The sequence below is a fragment of the Podarcis muralis genome, chromosome 1 (genome assembly GCF_964188315.1).
Source record: "Podarcis muralis chromosome 1, rPodMur119.hap1.1, whole genome shotgun sequence".
In the NCBI taxonomy this organism is placed as follows: Eukaryota; Metazoa; Chordata; class Lepidosauria; order Squamata; family Lacertidae; genus Podarcis; species Podarcis muralis.
This window is the reverse complement of record NC_135655.1, coordinates 118,920,354-118,938,074: the sequence shown is the minus strand read 5'-3', so window position 1 is coordinate 118,938,074 and position 17,721 is coordinate 118,920,354. Positions and strand designations below refer to the sequence as shown.

Here is a 17,721-nt window from a genome sequence, read left to right as displayed (position 1 = left end):
AAAATTGCAGTTCGCTTCATATCTCTTCATCTAAAAACAAAAAACTCTCTACATTATCTGTTGGAGTGATTTAATACAGTTTCCAAGAAAAACGATTTCCCCTTAAACCTATAAACACAAATTAAGAAAAATTGGTTAACTGTGATGGAGTTATCAAATATTTCAGCCAAATCTCTTGCAACCTCTCAGAGCAGAGCTTTCCAAACTATTCATGTTGGTGACATACTTTTTTGACATGCATCATTTCACAACACAGTAATTCCGTTTTACTGGCAAACTGAAGGTAAACTAACCCCTTTCCAGCGACACACCTACACACTGCAGCCGACACAGTAACATGTCACAACACACAGTTTGGAAAGCTCTGTCCTAGAGTCTTCAGAGTGGAATAAGCTTATAAGAATGAATAAATATAATAAAATGAACTGACTCCTGACTTTCCTTCCACTGCCAGATGGGAGGGGAGAGGTGACTCTCACCAATTCTTCTTCCCCACTGCAAGCCTTCGAACCCTACGAAAATCTGTTCCCTTGGACTGTGGCAGCCTCTGGAACAGTGGAAGGAGCTGCAAAAGCCAAGAGTCTTCCATGGGTGGAAAGAACCTTTGAGTTTGTGGGGGACTAAATTGAGATCCAAGCCCATAAATATTAAACTTTATGCAGCCGTATTCAAATATCACCTGAAAAAGTCTAGAGGTTCTCATCCTGAAGCAAAGTTCTTAACCTGAAGCACTATTTCTGGGTTAGCAGAGTCTGTAACCTGAAGCGTATGTAACCTGAAGCGTATGTAACTCGAGGTACCACTGTACACCTTTAGGTGCCAGGCAAAAACATTCCTTTTTAACCAGGCCTTTGGTTGACCTGATCAACATCCCATACCCTTTTAAAATGTGGTTCTTTTTTTGGGTGGGGGCTATTATTGGGTTATTGCTTTTATTTTTATTTTATATACAGTGGTGCTTCGGGTTACAGACGCTTCAGGTTACAGACGCTTCAGGTTACAGACTCCACTAACCCAGAAACAGTACATCAGATTAAGAACTTTACCTCAGGATGAGAACAGAAATCGCGCGGCAGCAGCGGGAGGCCCCATTAGCTAAAGTGGTACCTCAGGTTAAGAACAGTTTCAGGTTAAGAACGGACCTCCAGAACGAATTAAGTTCTTAACCCGAGGTACCACTGTACTGTGATCTTTTTATGTGAACTGCCCTGAGACCTCCAGGTATAGGGCGGTATATAAATTCAATTAATAATAAAAATAAAAATAAAACGGCAACATGGTATATAACACCAATTTAACCTGTCCCGAGATTGAAGTGCTGGCAACGTGAATGTAGTGTTTGAGGATTAGTTCAATTGTTCTCAGGTTTTTGTATATGGAGCTTTTCCCCTTCCTTCCGCTGACTGTTGAATTCTCTTTCCACCCCTTCTCTAAAGATGCCCCATATTCATTTGTTACATTACCACTGCATGACTCATTTTTGAATGGATGATATTGAACCAGAAGAATTGTAGTATGGTCCTATGCATACTTACTTGGAAACAAGTCCTACTTTGTTCAGTGGTGTTTACTTCCAGACGTCTACGCGTTTGCTTGTTGCCTTACAAAACTGGTTTACTCCATTGTATACTTTTACTGGAAGAAACCTGTGTGCGATAATTATGACCTACTTACTGGACCAGTAACTGCTGGTTTGTCTCGCTTTAAACTTTCCTGTTTGATCTTTGCAGGAGAATATTGGATTGATCCTAATCAGGGTTGTGTGGAAGATGCTATCAAAGTATTCTGCAATTTGGAAACAGGAGAATCATGTATACCTGCCAACCCAGCTAGCATCCCACGTAAAACGTGGTGGACTAGTAGATCATCTGACCTAAAGCCCGTATGGTATGGACTTGATATGAATAGAGGTTCACAGGTAATTAAAGTTACTTTTTTTGGGGGGGGTATTCACCTCATCATTGTCTTTTGGAGGTTTTTAGAAATGTAATCCATAATGAAAATAGTATTATAAATCTAGGTGAGTTGAAAAATATAAGCACATTTAGTTATTAATATGTCTGGTTTTTAATATATCATTTATTTTATGTATTAGATTGATTATTGGCAATTTGGCAGCCAAAGCTCTCAGTTTTGCTTGCGAATTGGAACGACAAAAGCAATTTTGTAATGCACAGGAGTAACAAATTGCAGCAAAGCAGAATCAAATGCCAGCATAAAAACACACTTCACCTTAGAGGCCACCATGGATAAATGTCTTCTCCTGGGCCACCACACCTTCCCAAACTTCTGAGAGCAGTGGAACTACTAAGAGGTCCTCCTCTGCCAATTTCAACACCCAAGAAGGAGGGGAGGAAGGAGACAGTCTTTCAGATATTAAATTTAAATTCCTCATAGTGTGTAGCAAGCTGTTTCAGTTATACTTCAACTGAATTGCATGGATTTAGGGGAGAAGAGAAGATATTATCTAGAGTTGTGTAAATGAGTTTTCACTTCTTCATACCTCTGCAGTTTGTCTACGGAGATAGTGAGTCACCCAACACTGCTGTCACTCAAATGACTTTCCTCCGTTTGCTGTCCAAAGAAGCTTCTCAGAATATCACCTACCTTTGCAAGAACAGCATAGGGTACATGGATGACCAAGCCAAGAACGTGAAGAAAGCTGTGGTCCTGAAGGCAGCTAATGACCTTGAGATTAAAGCTGAAGGAAACAGCCGCTTTAGATACACTGTCCTTCAAGACAGCTGCAGCGTAAGTTGGCGGGTTTCTTTGTTTTGCATTTTCAGCACTGGGCATTCATAATGAGACATGAAGCAAAACAGGATTTTACTACAAGCTTCTCTCAGCAAGAGAATATCCCCACAGCATTGGGTTTTGAAATCAGAATTTACAATGCGGTGGTGGGGGATGATACCCCAACCAGTTGCACTGTGTAATTTCCAGTCACAACGAAGTCCCTGTGCACTTAATTGGTCATCACAGCCAGATGGCAGTTGAGTGGAAGGGAAAGCTCAACATACCTTGGACAGTCACAATGATGCTACACACACCAAAGGCCCATAGCAGCTTCTATATACGGTATGAACTGGCAATTTTATCTGCCTGCCAAGAGCCAGCTAAATATAGGAACACAACGAGCAGCTTTATACAAAGCCAGTCCTTTCCTTCATCTAGCTCAGTACAGTCGTACCTTGGAAGTCAAACGGAATCCGTTCCGGAAGTCTGGTTGACTTCCAAAACATTCAGAAACCAAATGCAGCTTCCAATTGGCTGCTGGAAGTTCCTGCAGCCAATCGGAAGCCGTGGAAGCCCCGTCAGACGATCAGCTTCCCAAAATAGTTTGCAAACTGGAGCAGTCACTTCCTTGTTTGTGGCGTTCGGGAGCCAAAACGTCCGAGAACTAAGCTGTTTGAAACCAAAATACGACTGTATTGTTTACACTGACCGGCAATTTCAGAAAATTGTCTCCCTCTCCCCCAGGGATTTAATCCCCCAGGGATTAAACCTTTTGGGGGGAAAGTGCTCTGTCACTGAGCTATAATCAGGGCTGTTTTCCAGCTGGAACTCGCTGGAACTCAGTTCCGGCACCTCTCAGGTGGGTGCCGTTGCCATTCTAAGAGAACAAGGGAGGCGCTCATGGTGAGTTCTGGCACCGCTTTTTCTACAGTCCTTCTTTAGTAGCAGCTCTTCTGCACAAACCAGGCTGTCCTTTAACATAGCATATAATCGCCCAGACTTTTGTGTACGCTAAATAGCAGGCACTCCTTTTGGGACACATCTTCTCAGTTATGAGCTCGGGACGTGTGTATCAGATTGCAGCCCACCTCGGTTGTCGGAGGCCGGATTTAGCTACTGTGAACTACTGATAAGGAGTGATTGTAATAACTAAGGAGGGCTATGGGGTGCGTCTATGTGCAACAGACTGGAGCTGGTCATAAGAAGAGTCTGCTGGATCAGGCCAAAGGCTCAGCTAGTCCAGTATCCTGTTCCCACTGTGGCCAACCAGAAGATGCCTGCAGAGAAACCCTCAAGGAGAATCTAGGCACAAGAACAATCTCGTCTCCTAAGGTTCCCAACAACTGGTATTCAGAAGCTTTGCTGCCTTTAGCTGTGGAGGCAGATCATAATCAACATGTCTAGTGGCCATTGATAGCCATATTGTCCGGGAATGTGTCCAGTTCTTTCTTAAAGCCAGACAAGTTAATGGTTGTCACTGTCTCCTGTGACATAGTTTAACTATGTGCAGTGCAAAGAAGTGCTTTCTTTTTTTCTTTCTTTCCTGAATCTTCACTGCACCCAGCATACGTAAAGGTAAAGGGACCCCTGACCATTAGGTCCTGTCGTGACCGACTCTGGGGTTGCGGTGCTCATCTCGCTTTATTGGCCGAGGGAGCCGGTGTACAGCTTCCGGGTCATGTGGCCAGCATGACTAAGCCGCTTCTGGCGAACCAGAGCAGCACACGGAAACGCCGTTTACCTTCCCACCGGAACAGTACCTATTTATCTACTTGCACTTAGACGTGCTTTCGAACTGCTAGGTTGGCAGGAGCAGGGACCGAGCAACGGGAGCTCACCCCGTCGCGGGGATTCGAACCGCCGACCTTCTGATCGGCAAGTCCTAGGCTCTGTGGTTTAACCCACAGCGCCACCCGCATCCATTGCACACAGCATAGCACATGTTTATTGGCTAAGTAGGCTTAGTTTTCTTCTTGGTTTGCAGAGGATCTGACCAATAGCCTCAAGTCATTTCCCTCCTCTCTTGTTTTCCTTCTCTTGCAGAAACGCAATGGGAACGTGGGCAGCACCGTCTTCGAATACAAAACACAGAATGTGGCACGCTTACCTATAGTCGACATTGCTCCAGTGGACATTGGAAGTGCAGACCAAGAGTTTGGAATAGAGATTGGGCCAGTTTGTTTTGTGTAGTAAAAAAAAGGAAAGAAAGAAAAAATAATAAATAAATAAAAAGGGGGGGGGGAAACATACATATTCACAAGCATTGGGAAACAACAGCAACAAAACACAAGAATTTAGACTGAGTGAAGTTAATCCTGAGACTCTTGAAATAATGGCTGATATTGGAATCAGCATTGTATATAACAGTTCTTTCTAATTCCCTGGCCTGCTTTAGGTTATTTATTTTACTGACTTACACACCTTCAGTCTTAATTGTCCCAAGTCAACTTTTTTAATGAAGTAATAGGACTTTAGAAGGACAAATGACCACCCTTTGATGCAAAAATAGCTAACATGTTTCTTAATTAAAAACAAAAGAAAAACATCACCGTCATTATTATTTATACATGGGGTTTCTGCTCAGTTTAAAATGGGTGCAATTCACATGAAGCAAGTACTCTAAACAGATGGGTATATGTAAGACGGTCAATTGTCCACCAAGTTAAAACTCACTACTGCACCAATGAGGCGTTGTAGATTATGACACTGATTTTTTTTTTTTAAAGAAGCCAGTACACCAATAACTGGTTAGTTACTTCAAATTAATATGTAAAATTGACCCCTGCCCTGAACCACCTATTGGCCTTTACTGATCCCTTAGATTAGCCAAGTCACAGTGCTGAGGTCAAGGAAGAAAAGTCAAATTATCCCTTCTATGTAACTCTTAAAGGTACAGAGGCCCCCTCAGGCTCCAGACACAGGGACCCCTAAGGCCACTGGGCCCACCATCTCCAAAGCTCCCTTAGCTTTCCATTTCTTTCTTGCTAATAGTACAAAACCACTCCTGTCCTCTTTGCCCTGTGTGAGGTTTCCTCATGTCCCACTTTCTACTTGGACTTCCGTCATTCAACTTCATGACTTTACCACAACTCATTTCCTCAACTCCCTGGTTTTCAGTCCATCTCATTTGCTGTTTAGCTCCCCCACACCACACACACATACCACTATCAATTCTGCACCTAGGTTTGGTAACTCAAGGAAATTCACTATCTCCTGGGGCCCACTTAGCTTTCCAGTTTGGGGTCACTTTGCTTTAGCATATAGCTCCTCCTGTCCCTCCAGCTCATGTGAGGGATTCCCCCAGCCAATCTGAGATTTCACTTTTGCCATGAAACTTGGACTGTTCAGAATATTCTTTGGGCAATTTCACACTGTAGAATGTTCTTGAACATCAAGGTAGCTCAATGAAACATTGCCAAGAGATTTTACTACCACTGTTGCCACCAATTCCTCCAGCGAATCACACTATGAATTGTAAAGGTGTGGTATACTCTCTGCAAACAGAACATCATTGCTTCAGCTTTGCTCCCAATTTCAATAGTCAACCATAGTAGGTATTCAATACACATTTGGAAGTGTTTTGGAACAAGGCTAATGTCTATTTAACTGATATTAACTTTCCAGTAGTGTTCATGCGCATCCTGCCAGGGCTAATTTCCTTGTCTCTTTAGTTTATGCCCTTCTGAAACAGCATAGAAAATAGGCAAAAGGTGTGAGAGTCTGCAGTTTCCAAATGTTTAAATGCAAATCTGATGCATCCATTAGAAGCTTGCCAACCATTCATCAGACGCTTTCTGACCACAATGATATTACAAAGGCTCGCTTCTTTTGCATTTTTGTCTCACTTCCGTGATGTAAGTAGGGGGAATTAATGTCAGAGTCTATCCTTAGTGCAACAAAGGACTTAAGTTTCCATGAGCTCGTGGGCAATGTTCTTAAGCTAAGTCATTTCAAACTTTTGGGGAAATTTGAACCTGTGAAACAGCCTTCTTTCTGCTTTTGTTTGACCCCCGATCAGATACGATCCAAAAGAAGAGATATGCATGCAGTTAGAGATGCAGCTGAAACTCTGCTTCCCGATTTTGAGGCAGCGGCTCTTACTGCGAAAGAAACAAGCTGCTGTAAAGCTAAGCAGTGACTTGTCAACTGCTGTAGCAAAATCGGGAACACAAAGCTGTGTACCACCATTTGCAAGTGTGTATAGACATCCCTTTCAGTCCTGGCCACCATTTGTGAACCATCAAGCACTCTGATGAAGGCTATCCTCTGGGATCATAGGGAATAATGCATATCGTGCGTTTATGTACTCTGACACAGTGAAGAGAGCTGAAGTAGATGATGTATACATTCCTTTATGGCTCGAATTCTACAAAATTAAGAACAATACGTGCTACCTAATGTAGTTAGCTAAATGCATAATTCCAATTACTGTTAATAAGTCGACGGTTTGGTAATGTTTTACCCCCAAAGCCTCCAATTCAAAATCAGTGGTTGGGAATTGGGGCAGTGATTGGTGGTTGGTTGCCTGTCTAATGAGCGATCCCCAATGGGCAATTACCTCTTCTAAGTTATAGTCAGTGGATAGAGTTTTGTTGCATTGTGGTCAATATCAAAACTCCCGAATGACTTCATGACATCGGGATTTCCCTACTGCCTCTAGTGTATTGCCCAGTTATGTGTGTTGTCATGTATTCCCATATATTAACCCCAAAACCAAGTATTAATATAAATTACTGTTGCTGAGATACACTTTCGCTTAACAACTGGTCATGCATCACCGGAAATTCTGACTTAACTGCCTTGATCAATCAGGGCAAAGCAAATGGTCCATCATTTCTTAGCATGAGCTACCTCATCTCTAGAAGCTGGGATGCATTTAATAATCTAGTGATTGTTCTAGATACAACAAGGTGCTATGCTTCTGTTATAATTCCAAGAATGGATATAGGCAGGGCAATATAAGGCAGGGCAATATAATATAATAAAGTAAAATGGTTTTGTTTGTTTTTTAATTAAAAAAAGGGAATGGTGCTAAAATGGTGTCTGTAAAATCCTGAGAAAATAAAAGACTGTTGCCATCAACTTATTTTTTTTGGTAGAATTTAGTATTAGTTTTCTGGTGTCCGGGAGAAAATGTTATTCTGTGCATTTTTCTCCCTTATGGTTATACTATATACAGAATGCTGTGTACATCAGCATATCTTTTTTACACAGAGCATGTGGATACAGAGGTCCGTTCCTTTCTTGAAGAATTATGCTCTCTCGTTTCTTGTTTTGTTTCTTTTGAAAATAAACACACACAAAAAGAAAGAAAAGCCATACGCATAGCTTTATTCATGTATCTTTGCAAAGCATTTAATTAAATACAAGTTTCTTGTTGAGTAGTGGCTTCCTTTGTCTATAAGAGTCCTTCTCACAATATCTATTTCTGGTGGAAGAAAACAGGATTGTATTGTATTTGTGTATGTGTGATAAGTGAGCGTGCACTATGCTGCCTGTGATTATTATTTTTTTTTAAAATGTAGCACCCAAAGTATTTTATAAATTAAATTATAAAGGGGAATTTTTTTTTTTTTAGTTATATATGTTTATGACAGTGCTTAAAAACTAAAGGCAAGCAATCTGAATGATGGCCATTGAATGCAAATCTGGAAACTCAGGATTTGACAACTCTGGCTTTGGAACTCTGGAAATTCAATTTTTAAAAATTGTTGCTGAATAAAATATTGTGATAAAATCAGTGTGTCAGTTTAAATTACATGGAATATATCAGGAAAGACACATGAACATCTCCTGAAGTTTGAGAAGGGGAATTTTTTTAAATTAGGTTCATATTTAAAGGTTCGCAGCCCTTCCCAGTGCTATTTTTCTGGAAAAAAGAGGTGCTGGAACTCACCATGAACACTTCCCAATGGCAATGGCACCCACCTGAGAGGTGCTGGAACTGAGTTCCTGTGAGTTCCCCCTAAAAGCCCTGACCCTTCCTAACTTGCATGTCCCAAAACAATATGTGAACCGAAATACAGCCAGCCTTTGGAATTCATATTTCTCCAAATTTTGTAATTTGGAGTTCATATTTCTCCAAATTTTGTGATGCAGTTCTTTGGCCAAGTAATGCATACAAAAATGCATGTACTGGGGTAAATTGTGCATAGAGATGCATGTATTGGTGCAAATTACATTCCAAATTGCATTATATTAAGTGGGAAATTGCTTTGCAAAAATGTGTATATTAGGCCAAATTGCATACAAAAATATGTTTATTAGGGGAAATTTGCACTAAAATGTTGATGCATTTTTACAGGGATTTTTAAAACTGTCTCCATATTTCTCTAACGGATGTAGAAATGAGGAGAACTGAAATTAAAGGCTGAAAAAACGAGAAACCCAAACTGACAGGTTTTTCCACCCCTACCCGTTATAGGAGGAAATCCACAACAGAGTGAAAGAGTCAAAGCAAATTGCACTTGTCGAATCAGTGGTTGTAGCATTTCACCTCTAATTGTGCTTATACAGTGGTACCTCGGGTTAAGTACTTAATTTGTTCTGGAGGTCCGTTCTTAACCTGAAACTGTTCTTAACCTGAAGCACCACTTTAGCTAATGGGGCCTCCTGCTGCTGCCGTGCCGCCGGAGCATGATTTCTGTTCTCATCCTGAAGCAAAGTTCTTAACCCGAGGTACTATTTCTGGGTTAGCGGAGTCTGTAACCTGAAGCGTATGTAACCCGAGGTACCACTGTACATGCATGTTAGGCTGCAGTCCTAACCTGTGGCAGGCAATTTCAGGGCGTGATGGAGGGGGGCCACCAGCACCCCATCCACAGCCCTTGTACCCATAACAGCCAGAGTGAAAGATGGGTGTGTACAGGGAAAAAAACTGCACAGCACACCAGCTTGCAGACTGATGTGGTGAAGAGTCCAGGATCAAGTCCACTGTGAGAGCAACAGGGCCTGCACAAGATCCCGTTAATCATACGCTGATTCAGTGCCCCACCCCTGTCTCAGGGGGCTCACCGGCTACCATTGGTGGGGACACCTCTGGCAGTAGTGTATGCCCACTGTTTGGGTGAGCACAGTGGTGCACAGACCATTTGAATGGCAATGCCCATTAACTTTGAGGCGGACCCTCGAATATTTCATAGGGAGAGGATGAAGGGACCTCAGCTCCTAGGCTTCTCTGCTGCTGGCAGCTTGGTAAACCTTTGCTGAGGGATACTTCCGATCCATCCAAACATCTTCCAGCATGGTGGATAATAGTTTAGGATTGTCCTGCCCATTACATGCTATAATCTGAAATATTTGAAGGTTCACACTGGGCATTCTAGCCAAAAAACAGTGCAAAGAAGATACAGGCTATACGGTTTAAGAGGCTGTTGTTGAGACTCCTAGCATTAGACCTAACATGATCTGGAGTCTGTGCTTGCAGTTCTGTAACCACCAGGGAGAAGTCTTCAGGACTTGCCGTAGTATTTACACAATATTACCTTGTCAAATGTTAGGTTCAATTCCTATTCATGATTCAGTAGCAAGAGGCTTCTGAAAATGCAAGGATCGATGAAATGACAAATGAACAGGGAGACCAGAAATATACAAAGCAATCCTAAGAGAGACCTAAGGTAAGGTAAAGGACCCCTGGATGGTTAAGTCCAATCAAAGGTGACTATGGGGTTGCGGCGCTCATCTCACTTTCAGGCTGAGGGAGCCAGTGTCTGTCCACAGACAGTTTTCCAAGTCAAGTGGCCAGCATGACTAAGCCGCTTCTGGTGCAACGGACACTGTGACGGAAACCAGAATGCACGGAAACGCCATTTATCTTCCTGCTGCAGCGGTATCTATTTATTGACTTGCACTGGTGGGCTTTTGAACTGAAAGTTGGCAGGAGCTGGGACTGAGCAATGGGAGCTCACCCTGTCGTGGGGATTCAAACTGCCGACCTTCTGATATGCAAGCCCAAGAGGCTCAGTGGTTTAGACCAAAGCGCCACCCGTGTCCCTTTGTGGTCTAAGAGGAGCAAAGTGGTGAATCAACTGTCACATCCAAAGCCCACAGCATTATCTTTCTCTCAGTGTTTTGCTATACTGGTTCCAGATGGCATAGATAAGGCCCGATCAGGAAAGCACCAAAAGAGGCACATGACATCCCCACAGTTGACTTAGGCTGACTTAGGCTGTAACACTAATGATACCTCAATCTAACTGTGCTTTCTAAACCTTGGTACCCAGTGTAACAAGACTGAGGTAGCGGCAGAGAGAGTACTTTTTTCTGTTTTGCAGAATCCAATGCCTTGATTAAAACGGTTGTGCTGCAGCAATGGATCCCTTTGATGTGTGGTGTGGGGTACTTTTGAATGATGGAGGCCCAATTATAAAAAAGCAGCCCCTTCTGAACTCTAGTGCAGCTGCGTTGAATGTGCCTAGTGAAGGGAAAGAGAAAACCTTTCTAGACAGAGGATGAGCATAATGCAAGTTCCATGTTTTGGCTTCCTCTTGTATTGCAAGTAACCTGCCTCTCCCTGTTCTGGAAATCAAAATTGCAAAGAACAGGCAAGCCACTATAGTACAGTGGTACCTCGGGTTAAGTATTTAATTCATTCTGGAGGTCTGTTCTTAACCTCAAACTGTTCTTAACCTGAAGAACCACTTTAGCTAATGGGGCCTCCTGCTGCCACCGCACTGCTGGAGCATGATTTCTGTTCTCATCCTGAAGCAAAGTTCTTAACCTGAAGCACTATTTCTGGGTTAGCAGAGTCTGTAACCTGAAGCATATGTAACCTGAGGTACCACTGTAAACTCTGCAGTACAATGGAGATGAAAAGTCGCTTGGCCAGTGTTTGTGGTTTCACGCTGAGCCCACTCTCAAGTGAAAGATCATGCCTCGAGCATCCAAAGATGTCTTTCCACAGGTGAAGAATCTAGAAAGGAGTATGTATGCAAGGCAAGACATGCCTGTGTGAAAGGAGAATTCTGCAGCATTTCAGCAGAGGCGCCACCTTGGACCAAAGATGGAGAGGCCAGTGGTGGATGCCTGAGATGTCTCTCACACACAACCTGTGTCATGTGCGTGTCGTCAGGAGGAGGCAAGTCATTGGGAGGTCCTGCCCAGCACTGTGCAGCTTCAATGGCCATGGCTCCTCCTCTCTTGAGCTCAGGAGGAGCCTGCCTTTGATGCTGTGTTGCCCTCAGCTTGGTAGTTCGGTCTCCTCCACCTCCTAAAGCTGGCTGGGTCTCAGGTGCAATCCATGGCATATGCAAGGAAGTGCTCCATTTTGAAACCCTTGAAAGCTACTGCCAGTCAGTTTAGATGAAACTGACCTAGATGGACCAATGGAATGACTTGTTTTGAGGCAGCTGCCTATGAGAAATTTCGCATGATCACAGTGCCAATTGGCCCCGTTGTTCTGGGCCTACTAGCACAGGCCTCCACCCTTTCACAAGAGAGTGCCTAACTTGAAGAAGCATTGTGAGAGGATTTATATGGAGTTCTAGCCTTTCTACCAACTTTCTCTTTCTGGATGGGAGCCCTCATTTATGTCAGAGGTTGTGCTGGGAAGGACTGCACTGAGGAGGAATGGTAGGAGCCTTCCCCTCCCCCTGCTCCTGATCTGGATCCTGAATCTTCCCAGGAGCAGGAAAACAGTAAAGATTTGGAACAGTGGTTTGCAGAGGGGTATAGTTCAGAAGGCAGAAGCTGGGAAATACTGGATGGGGAACAGCTAGGAGAAGATGTACTGGGAGAGAGAGAGTTAACAGATTTACTGTCTCTGGAAAGCATTCATCCACTCAGCCGAAGGTCAAGAAGAGCTGATAAGGTGGCAGCACAAAAAGCACAGTGGTTACGAGATCAGGTTACAAGATGCAGTAGTGACGTGGGTGACTAGGGAGGAAGTGGGTGGAACCCTTAAATGGGAGCTCCGCCATTCCTAGGACAGGAATCCTTTGTTCTCTTGCTGTGCTCATTAAAGTTTTCTAACTGGTAAGAAGACTCCTTTCCTTTGTTCTGCTTTGTTGTTGTTGTTTAGTCGTTTAGTCGTGTCCGACTCTTTGTGACCCCATGGATCAGAGCACACCAGGCACTCCTGTCTTCCACTGCCTCCCGCAGTTTGCTCAAACTCAAGTTGGTAGCTTCGAGAACACTGTCCAACCATCTCGTCCTCTGTCGTCCCCTTCTCCTTGTGCCCTCCATCTTTCCCAACATCAGGGTCTTTTCCAGGGAGTATTCTCTTCTCATTAGGTGGCCAAAGTATTGGAGCCTCAGCTTCACAATCTGTCCTTCCAGGGTTGATTTCCTTCAGAATGGAGAGGTTTGATCTTCTTGCAGTCCATGGGACTCTCAAATGTCTCCTCCGGCACCATAATTCAAAAGCATCCATTCTTCGGCGATCAGCCTTCTTTATGGTCCAGCTCTCATTTCCATACATCACTACTGGGAAAACCATAGCTTTTACTATACAGACCTTTGTTGGCAAGGTGATGTCTCTGCTTTTTAAGATGCTGTCTAGGTTTGTCATTGCTTTTCTACCAATAAGCAGGCGTCTTTTAATTTCGTGACTTCTGCTGCCAGAGGGGGGAGGAAGCTGATTCCCCGAAGCCTGACAATTTATGTCTTTTGCAATGGACCCTCTGAAACTCTTCCTAATAACCAGGAGTTCTCTCTCTAGTTACAACTCCCATCAGCCCCACTCACCTAGCAAACATGGCCAGTAGTCAGGGATGATGGAAGCTATAGTCCAGCAGCACCTAAAAGGCCAAAGGTTAACTGCCTCTGCTTTAGGGTGTGAACATGCCAGGGGCAGCATGTTCCTTTGCACTGCTTGAGGTGAAACGAGGAGTGCTGTCCTGCCCTGCCACTGCCACATGTCCCGCCACCACTATAGCTGCTGCTGCTACCACTACCCACTTTGGTGCCACCGAGCCCCCTGCTGCATCTACCGCTGATAGAGGAACACCACTGCCATTGGCACCGATTTCAGGTGAACTCTCACCCAGTGTGGACACGGACCTGCCCGAAATCAATGTTGATGGCGGTGCCTCTTCTCCATCACTGGTGGAGGTGATGGGGCAGCGGGGAGCCCATGAGAGTGCTACTTGGGAGGCTTCTGCTGCCTAAGGCAGAGACCTGGCCCTGCCTAATGCTGGAGCATGTGTGAATATGTCAGTGTAGATTCTTGGGAGAAAGGGCTGTGGAAACAATATAAACGGATGCCTTCCAAAGTGCCCATGTGTGGCAGCATGCGTCCAAGCATCGCAGAAGAATATTGATAAAAGAATTGTTTTCATTCTCACCAGAAACTCCTCTTCATTGCAAAAGGTATGTTGCATTGATAGGCTATGTTAAAACAGTTTCATAAAGTGTTGATGGGTTTGTGGGATTATGAGAAATCTTTGCCGGAGTTGAAGTTGAGTACTGTGTGGAAGAATTTGCGACCAGAAAGAGGAGGAGACACAAGAAGACTGGAAGAAATTTAAAGAATATTTAGCTAATATGAGATAATTAGAATGTACTTGGAGTAAAAATAAGGTTTAGGATTAGAATAAGAATACGTAGTAGTAAGCACTAAGGATTAGAATACGAATGAAGGAGAAGAGAATGAAAGGAGTTAATAAAAAAAAATTGGGGGAAAAAAGAGAGAACTGTGTGGTATCTCAGGCCAGGCCTGTTGGCACCTCGTCACATAGTCAGGCACTTGCCTTGTTGACGGACTAGTAGCACTTGCTTGCTCCTACTCCAGCTTCTCTGTTCATGGTGTGACACGTGAGTGAGATGAATAAAAACCCAGCAATAAAAGATAATGGGAGAGGGTTCACCTCAGTAAAATATCTGTCAAAATTACAAATACTTAAATACAGACAGTTGTTTACCCTCGCCTGTTTCAACGTGCTGCCATCTGCCTTATGGCAGGGCAGATTCGAGGGTAAATCATACGCGGAACTAGTCTGCCCCTGTGGCTTGATGGAGGTAGAAACTGTCTCTCATGCCTTGTTACGCTGCCGTTTCTATGGGGATATACGCTCGGTATTTATTACCCCTGCTATGCAAAAATCTTCAACTGGGTCCAAACTCCAATGTCTAAAATCCCTGGTAGAGGACAGGGATCCAGAGTTCACGTTAAGGGTGGTCAAATTCTGTGTGACTGCTATAAAACCTAGGGAACAAGCTGTGCTACCATAATGACTAAGGCCTTAAGTGACAATTTTAGGTTATATTTTAGTATTAAGATTTAACTTATGTATTTTTAACTGCTGCTATATCTGTATTGCCCCTGTTATACCCAATTGCAAATTCAAATCTATCCCTATTGTGTTTTATGACTTCCATGATATTGTATGTGAGCTGGAACTGGTCTGTGACCGAAACTAATAAATTCTGTTCTGTTCACGGTTTTGCTGCCACTTCTGGTTCCTTGGTTGGTGGAGGCAACACCTCACCTCCTCTGTCTCCACACCCAGCACACCTCTCACTCCACCAGCAGCAGATTTTTATAGAGGGAAGGGGCAGGAGGACAAATGAGAGAATCTGTAGCTGCCTGTTGTCCGTGGCATGGAGGTGGGGTCATGATGACACTGCGAGGATACACAGAGCTTACAGGGTTAACAGCTCAAGGGAAATGACGTCCTGTCACTGGGGGTGTGCTCGCATCTTTCTTATGTGAACGTCTTTACTTTCTCTTTTGGCTGCGACGGGAGAAGCATCATGTCTTTGCTCTCTCCTGGCTGTATGTTTATTTGTTTGGCTGCTGTACAATAAAGCTTCGTAGGATAGAGAAGCTGCTGTATGAGAGTTTTCCTTCCACACAGGCACAATGCTGCGCAAGATACTCTGCTGTAGCCAGGAGAAGCAGGTTGGCACAGAGGAAGCGGACTGGGTACCACAACAGTCCCGCTGTTTGCAGCCTTGGCGGACTCTCATTGGAACAGAAACAGCATGGGGCACACAAAACTGATGCCTGCCCTGTCTCAGGAAGTGGCGGTGTTATGAATGCATGGCCTCCAACATTTCTTAGATGAAAATAGGGGCATTTATCATTTCCCCCAACTGACCTTACTAGACCCCCCCCTTTGTCTCCCCCCTGCAGAGCATTTCCTAGCAGAAGAATGGCGAGTGCTGCTACCAGTGGGACACAGCACACATGCTTTCAACCATCCTAAGGAAACCCCTTAATATGTATTGTATTGTATTGTTTTTTCTTTGGTAGATTTATAAAAAGAAAAACACACACCAGTAAATAACTGCAGGATTAGACGTGGATGCACAAAGCATTTTTTTAAAAATAGAAATTAAGATATGGAACAACAGCCACATGGATGTTATTGGCCCAGAGTTGGAAAGATGTCAAAGTCCCTAGCAGAGAAGAGTGGCAAACCATGACTATGCCGAGATGGCAAAGCTGACAGGAAACCTCATAAACCGAGAGGATACAAACTTCATAAAAGAATGGGAAAAATTTGTAAGTTATTTAGGAGACCACTGTAAGCAGATGGAAACAAGAGCAGGATTTTGACTCACTTGTAGTGTAAAAAGCATTGTGGACAATATGGTTTGATATTAAAAAAACTGGAGTACGGACTAATGTGCAGTTGTAGATGTTCAAAATAAGATTCCATGGATGGGATGGGGGAAGTCTTGAGATTCAGTATGACTTTATTGATGTGTTTATTTGTACTCTTCATTAGTAAAACAAATAAAATGTATTGAAAAAAGAAATTGAAAAGAAATTAAGACTCCTTGTGCTCTGATTCCCCTTTCTTCCTTCCGAGGCTAGCCCTGCCCTCTGCCTGCCTCTTGGAGCTGGCATGTCATATGAGGCTTGGCCTTGGTGGTTGTTGCCTCCCCTCCTCCTTGCTCACTCTCTAGCAGCCACTATGAGCTGCCCAAGGAAGGAGGCCATCAGTGGAGGCCATGGAGAGGCCATGGGATGCTCTCTGAGAGCCAGTGTGGTGTAGTGGTTAAGAGCGGTAGTCTCGTAATCTGGGGAACCGGGTTCGCGTCTCCGCTCCTCCACATGCAGCTGCTGGGTGACCTTGGGCTAGTCACACTTCTCTGAAGTCTCTCAGCCCCACTCACCTCACAGAGTGTTTGTTGTGGGGGAGGAAGGGAAAGGAGAATGTTAGCCGCTTTGAGGCTCCTGAAGGGGAGTGAAAGGTGGGGTATCAAATCCAAACTCCTCTTCTTCTCTTCTGCCTTGCAGTCTCAGCCTGTGCTGGCTATCACTGATGGAAGTTGGAGCTCAAGACATTTGGAGTGTATCAGGTTGGGAAAGGCTGATCTAGGTAGTGTAGCACCTGCCTCAACACAAAATATACTCCTCTGAAAGGAAATTGTGCCAACTGGCAGCTGAATGTTTTTAAGCCTGCAAGAATGATGTTCTTTTTCAAGAACAACGATAACGCGTCCCTTTAAATCCCTCCCCTTTGGCCGTTATCTGCTCCATCCTTAGCCAAATGATATCTAAATACCAGGGCTGTCTTAAGCATATGCGGCGCCAGGGTGCAAAGATCCGCTCAACGCCCCTCCCAGTTGCCCAGTCCCAGGCATGCAGGAGGGCGGAGCCAGCCAGCTGCCTCAGTGTCTCGCTGGCTCGGTCGCCCCTGAACTCACGGCGCAGAGCCTCCCGCAGCAGCAGAGCCCACTGTGGAGCTCTGACCAATGGTCCCTGGACTCTTGGCCTGGTGCCCCTGAGAGCCCGGCGCCCGGGTGCCCCGCACCCCTAGCACCTATGGGTAAGACGGCCCTGCTAAATACATGAAGCTGCATTTGCTCCCTTTCTGCCCCCGCTATTCTCCCTCTGCTCCACCCCGCTCCTCAGTTGAAATGTAGATTGTAAAATTCCTTTTTGGAGATCTTGCCTAGTTTGCTGTGCTCCTCTGTAAAATGCCATTGACCTGGATGGGACTGAAGAAATAAATGATCATTATGCTAAATTCATTGTTGATGAAACCTACAGAAAGAGATTTTATCTAGCAAAACACATAAACGGCAACGCTAGAG

The 17,721-nt window shown here is 44.2% G+C and overlaps 1 protein-coding gene across 2 annotated transcripts in view; it reads left to right on the top strand.

Moving 5' to 3' along the window:
- Positions 1-8,117, top strand: part of COL5A2 (collagen type V alpha 2 chain) — a 170,176-nt gene extending 162,059 nt beyond the window's left edge. For both annotated transcript variants that reach the window (XM_077917254.1, XM_077917251.1), the window contains 3 exons: positions 1,731-1,918; positions 2,512-2,751; positions 4,780-8,117. In XM_077917254.1, coding sequence (XP_077773380.1) covers positions 1,731-1,918; positions 2,512-2,751; positions 4,780-4,926 — 575 coding nt within the window. In that variant the 3' untranslated portion in view covers positions 4,927-8,117. The remainder of the gene's footprint in view (positions 1-1,730; positions 1,919-2,511; positions 2,752-4,779) is intronic.
- The last annotated feature ends 9,604 nt before the right edge of the window (positions 8,118-17,721 follow it).